Below are 6709 nucleotides of genomic sequence, written 5' to 3'. Positions count from 1 at the left end.
GCTACATGAGTATTTAAACATTCATGAGAATTTGCCAAACCATGTCATTTTATTGAAGTATTGATTGTTGGAGGGAGTACAATAGATCAGTAGAGTAACGGCTTAGCTTTTAGTCTCTCAATGGTGTATTTTTTTTTTTTTTTTTTTTTTTTTTTTTTCAAGATACAATATTGCCCAAGTGTAATTGGATTCATAAAAAATAAAGACATCCATAAAGTAACTATTTCACTTTTATTTTGTCAGAAAACCAGTTTGTCTTTAAGACACTTTGGTAATGTGTGTTCTGCATCATGGGAGAAGTATGAAGGCTGCCTGTGCTGACCAGATTTGAAAATGCTAACTGCTTGGCTGTTGTGCTTATCCTCAATCGGTACACTTTGGCTGGGTTTACTCATGTCCGGTGCAAATTGTATGTCAGTTTTCACTGAGATTTAAAAAAAAAAAAAAAAAAAATTTTTTTTGATGTGGTTCTGATGAGAATTTGCAAGGCTCTGGACTGGATTTTTGTCACAGATGTGGTTTTTCAGTGCTGGCCAATACATAGTAGATAAAGGGTATCAACGCCTGTAGGAGAGCAATCCGTGCTGAAATCCTGAACACTTGTGCATTTCAGAAGTGTTGCCATAGAACTCAATAAGCCTAGAATTCACACCTGAACCGTACCGCTCAGAAAATGCACAAGACTCTTACATTCACACTGTGGATGCACCGCATATATATGAACAGTTTCAATGGAAATCCAATGTTACTTCACTTGTCATGTTCAAAACACAACCAATTTGCATATATACGAGAACTGAGCCCAATTGACAGGCCTGGAACAAGTATGCAGATGAGGCTTTAGACTTTCTGGTCTGCACAATATAGCAGGGTCATGACAGCAATGGGTCAATGTAAGCCAGGCAAATGGTACTTTTTTTTTTTTTTTTTAGGTCAACTCCGGCAGCTACCATTTTCTCTCTGGATGGGTTTACTTTAATCCTAATACAAAGTTTTCACTTGGATACACAAGATTTCACATGGTGCTTTCAGTGCCACTAAAGGCAAATTTTTTTATTTTTTTTTTAATCATTTTTAGTTTTGGATAGAGTGGAGAGGGATTAGAACTCGTGTCAGTTTTTATTGCTGTTTTTTTTTTGTTTTTTTTTTGTTTTTTTTTTGTTTTTTTGTTTTTTTATATCCTTTAAAGGAAATTTTGGGATGATATCAGAACCGGAACAAAAATCTTCCAATGAGGAATCCTTTTTGGGGGAATTTCCCCTTCCTGTTGGCTATGAGACAGGAAGTGAAGATAACTCTTCAATGGGAGATGGATAGCAAAAAAATGATAGTGGCTAACCCAACCTTACCCATTTCAAAATGAATGAAACTTTTTTTTTGCATTTTTAGTGGCACTTTAAGACCTGTGGTGATGGACTTAATTATCCTGTGAGTGCAATATCTATGATGACGCTTTTAACTATGCGCAGTTTCTGCCAATTTGTATTGCAACTGAAGTACACGCAGATGTAAAGAACGCAAACAAATGCAGTTTTGTATTTAATACATTTTTTAAATGCCAGTAGTGTGAGTAACTGAATTTTGACCTGTTGTTAGAGCCTTGCAGTCCCTGTATAGCAGATCTCAGGCTGGGAATGGAAAAAGTATGAGGAGGCAGTCAGTTGTGCTGCAGTGCAAGCAGTATGCCAATATGAGTAGAGAACAGAGTTCATGCAAGTTTTTGCGGCTTCTTATTTTTAGCCACATAGTTGGGTGGAGACTTTAGGTGGCTCCTATGGAGTTGTCTCTTGTGGATATTTAGTGGTTTGCCTGGAGTTCAGCTATAAAGAAAACATACTGAAGCATTAGGACTCCTGTTGCTTGGCTCTTTCCTAAATACCTTTTTAGTTACTGGCTGAGAACAAGCATGCAGCCAGTGAAGTTGAAGGCAAGTCAACTCCTGACCTATATAGTCTGAAGCTCATCTAAATGAAAAGCATTGATGGTGGATTAGCATAATGGGTAAACACAAAGCCTATTCAACACAAAAGTTCAAAATTGACAGCCTTTTATTTTATTAGCACAGGATTCCGTTAATGTGGTTTTGATTTTTTTTTTATGTACTTTCTAGTTGAAAATTTGTCTTTCATGATATCACTTGCCTTCAATGAACCCCTCTCCCTGGCTGCATGTTAGTGGAGACAGCTACCTTGACTTTTGACAGAATGGAGCAGTATCATGGAGTGGGTGGCACTGATTAAAGTTATTCTGACGGGGAAATTACTGCATGGACATCACTTGTGTGGATGCAGGAATTTGTGGGGTATTTTTTTTCCCATTCATTTTTTTTTTTTCCTTGGTTGAAAAAAATATACCCAGCCTAAGCAGGGGTGTGTGTTGGAGCACTGAGACACCGGTACCTCCTATATATCTATAGTACATTAGTGGTCCTACTTTACAGCTTATGGCTGGAGAAGAGGGTGTATATACTTATGCTAAGGATCAATAGGGGCTCATGAACACAAGTGTTTTGAGATGTGAACATGCTTTAACCAAAACATTTTTCTGCTTGGGGAGCCACAGGTGATGTGTACAACATAGTCATAGAAGTGAATAGCTGTACACGCTCTTATTCTAGTAAACACCAATGTTTTGGTGCATGAGTGTTTGCATACATGTGACATTTCCCAAAGGGGGAAGTTCTGAATGCAGAGATTGACAGATGTTTTTGTTCATCTGCATTTAAATGCACATTTATTTGCCCAAATGCAGCTGTGTGCAACAATTTGCATTTTATGGCCAGCTGTATGTGGCTCCCTGGGTGTGGAAAATTTTTTTTTCTGCTAGAACAGATTTGTGACTCAACCATCTGTGTGCATGAGTAAGCTTTTTGAAATGTATCTTTTGGCTGTACATTTAATGCAATTGGCTAATTTAATAAAATTGTGTGTCTGTTTGTCCTTCATGCTTGTCCCAGGTCATTTACTTGCTCGGTAGTAAAATCAGCATGGAGATGACACTCCTAAAGCATAAGGTTACATTTTGTACAGTAATGTCCAGGGTTGGGTGGAGGCTCTATTCAGTTGTAATAACTCGTTTGCACAATCTACTGGCTTGCCAGTGGTTCAAAAAAAAAAAGTGTACAAATCTATGGCCAGCTTCACTGCCGTTCATGTGTAACCACTCATCTGAAGGGCTACAATCAAATAGAGCCTCAGCAGTAACGTTGACCCTGGATATAGCAATGTGGCTGTTTGAATATAGCACAGTAGGTACTATTTCAGTCCTCTTCCCTTTTAATCCCAAGTCTGTAAGCCAGAAGTCTGAACAGCTTTTTTAAAGATGTGTTAATGTTGCAGCCTTCAAATTTCCAATTGATTGCAGAGAAGTCTGCGGTCTCCACCCATTGCCTTTCAGAATATGGTTCACTGGCATCCTCAGTGCTGTTTTAAAAAAACAAAGTGCATCAGTTCAAATGTAGGTAGACTCTTTTTGTAATAATTTTGGATAGAATCTGTAAGGTGTTGTTCATATTGTGTGGGGCTGTGCTGTAACTGCATACAATGCATTTGATTGCCTGGCATTTAGGGGGCCGCACAGCGATATGTCTCCCCACCATCCATCTTATGCTCTCTGAAGAGCAATCCAGATGTGGAGCAAAGCAAGTGTAAATGAGGTCTAAAGGTTAGAATGTTGTTGTTTTATCTGTGTAGTGGGGAGATTTAAAAAAAAAAAAAGGGGTTTTTTTCTTTTTTTTTTTTTTTTTTTTTTGCTGCTAAGCTACTCTAACCTGTATACATCAGCACTGCCTCTTAATGTAGTATCCCCCTCTGTGTGTGATTTATAAAAATGCTGCAAATTCCTCATTTCACTGCTGAGATTGTGATCAAGTGACTGTCCAGCTTTCTCCTTTCCTCCTGAGAGATGCAGTGGGCGGGGCTGAGATTCACCTGCTGTCACTCTGGAGGAGGCTGGTCATGTGATTGCAATCTCGGCTCTTAAATCAGGTGTTTACAGCATTTTTTTTTTTTTTTTTTTTTTTAATTTATAAATTATTCACAGAGGAGGACACTGCAATAGGAGGCAGTGCTGATGGTGTATACAGTTTAGTGTCATGAGAGCAGCAGACAGAGGCATGTAAGCTAACCAATGTCAGGACTCACCAGCCATGATACACCATGGTCAGTTTACAGAGGGGTGGGGGAGAAACTGGCAGGATCAGCCTTGACACAGGACAAACACTGTCATATAACATGCTTTAAAGGAGCAGGATCATAATTTTTTTTTTTTTAAATTATATAGAAATGGTGTGGTCATTTCCAAAATACAAATAGCAAGCGCGTTAAACTGACAGTGCATGGTAGTGGTGGATTTATAGAAATATATGTAATCAAAAACTCACTAGGTTCTCCTATCGATTTCATCAGTATGTATGTTGGCATAAGTCCACAACTGTAAAATATTGTCCATAAGCCCCCCTTGACTAGATATATACTGCAACAGCAGAAGCAATCTTTAAAGAAACCATGGGAGTTGTAGTTATCTACATGTAGAAGGAATTATTATTTAAGTTATTCCTGCAGCAATCCAGTGAGATGCAATTATCGAGTCCCAGCTCAGAATACAGTCCACAAGATACTTGCAACAGATGACAAAATCCAACAGGATAAATATTACAATGAACCATTTGTCATCCATATCCTAGCAAGCATAGATAGGCTACAATAGAGCATCTCTCCAATCTATAATATGCACCTATGTAAATAGCTTCCATGCATACAATAATCTGTGTTACAATCCAGACCTGTGCCTCTATCATTTTGATGAAGAATTCTTACCAAAGTGCATGGACCTTTGCTATTCTTTTCAAGTCTGATCAGACAAATTTACAATCCCCTGTAAGTAACTTCTCTGACCCTTTTTGATATGTAAAATGCAACTGGTCTGCCAGCTGTGTTTAAGCCCCATACACACCTATGACAACCATAGATAATCCTATGTGTACATATCTTACGTCTCTGTCTGCAAAGGCTTGGCACCTGGCTGTCATGCTATCTCACCTGGCTGCTACTCTATAGCATGGCATAAAACAAGTATGCAGATGAAGACTTCTGACTTTGCTTGTTCTGTAGGCAGATGGATCATATAAAATGTCAGGCACCTAGCATATTCAGAATCCTACAGGTTTCTCACAGCAGATGTTTACTTTAATACTACCTAACGGCTCTGCCTCTAAGAGCCCTTGCACACTGGGGCGGTTTGCAGGCGCTATTGCGCTAATAATAGCGCCTGCAAACCGCCCCGAAAGTCCCGCAGCTGTGTATCGAGTGTGCAAGCCCCGAGGGCTTGCACACTGGAGCGATGCGCTGGCAGGACGGTAAAAAAAAGTCCTGCCAGCAGCATCTTCGGAGCGGTGTGTATACCGCTCCTGCCCATTGAAATCAATGGGACGGCGCGGCTACACCGCCGGCAAAGCGCCTCTGCAGAGGTGCTTTGCGGTGGTATTTAACCCTTTCTCGGCTGCTAGCGGGGGGTAAAACCGCCCCGCTAGCGGCCGCATACCGACGGTAAAACGCCGCTAACAATAGCGGCGTTTTACCGCCGACGCCGCCCCCTGCCCCAGTGTGCAAGGGCTCTAAGAGAAAAGATTATCTGCCAGCAGAATTTACTCTCATGTTTTGGACTCAAGTGGAAAGTAAGCTCAGAATCGCCTACATATTCATGGAGGATACTGCTAAGCACAATTTTCAAGTGGAAGAGGAACTGATCTGAAGCTGTGTCCAAAAATCCAGGTGGCATGCAAATTATTAGTCTTGAGTATTTCCAGTGTGCTTCCTGCATCTTTTGTCCCATTACGGACTTGCCATGCCTTGTTCTGCACTATGTCTGTGTATGGATTCAGCCATCTGGTAGAAGGCAAGGCTTTTGCTTTCTCATGTCAGAACATCCAGAAAGAAGAACAGTGAGTAACACAGTTGTGCCAACACCAAACCTCAATCCTGAAACTTTCACTCAGAGGCAGCAGTGCCTTAGATCTATAGATACACATGCATCTATTTTTTTTTTTTTTTTAATAGAATATCATCAAAAAGTTATTTTATTTCAGTAATTCAATTCAAAAAGTGAAACTCATTTTAACTTTCAATATTTTTTTATTTTATTATTCAAGTAACAAGACAATGTCACTTATAAATGTTAGATTAAGCCTAAGCATCTGAGTGTCCTTCCATCAGGATATGCAGAAATACAACACCTCAAAACACTAAACTAACAAATAAAATATATTTGGTTGAAGTATTGGTGAGGTTGATAAGATGAACTAACATAGAAGGATAATTCATTAGTGGCCAGGTCATGAAATATGTTTCTGATTCTTTAGGGACTAACTATATAGAATCCCAACGAGCCACTTAGACTTGTACTACTGGAAATGGTTATAGTACAGGGAAAAGGTATGGTGATGGAGAAGGGGGGGGTTCCATGGGGCCTTTTCCGTAAATCTCAACAACATGGAATCATATGAATTATCAAGTCATCTTATATCTCTAAGGATATCTGATGAACAGTAAGTATTAAAGAGGAGTAAGGAGAAGAAGAAAAGGGTAAAAAAAAAAAAAAAAGGGGGAGGGTCGGCCAGAGGTGAATTAGGATGAAGATGTAATATGGGATCCGTGGATATGATCTATATCAAATTTCTTAGTAGTATTGCAGAGAATACAGGTGAGTCTAT

The 6709-nt window shown here is 39.5% G+C and overlaps 1 protein-coding gene across 2 annotated transcripts in view; it reads right to left on the bottom strand.

The window, feature by feature from the left end:
• Positions 1 to 2081: 2081 nt before the first annotated feature.
• Positions 2082 to 6709, bottom strand: part of LOC141128974 (uncharacterized) — an 82478-nt gene continuing 77850 nt past the window's right edge. For both annotated transcript variants that reach the window (XM_073616647.1, XM_073616648.1), the window contains one exon: positions 2082 to 3422. In XM_073616647.1, coding sequence (XP_073472748.1) covers positions 3260 to 3422 — 163 coding nt within the window. In that variant the 3' untranslated portion in view covers positions 2082 to 3259. The remainder of the gene's footprint in view (positions 3423 to 6709) is intronic.

This window comes from Aquarana catesbeiana, linkage group LG02 (genome assembly GCF_042186555.1).
Source record: "Aquarana catesbeiana isolate 2022-GZ linkage group LG02, ASM4218655v1, whole genome shotgun sequence".
Taxonomy (NCBI): domain Eukaryota; kingdom Metazoa; phylum Chordata; class Amphibia; order Anura; family Ranidae; genus Aquarana; species Aquarana catesbeiana.
Note: the sequence above shows the minus strand (reverse complement) of the source record. Positions and strands in the feature narration are given on the sequence as shown.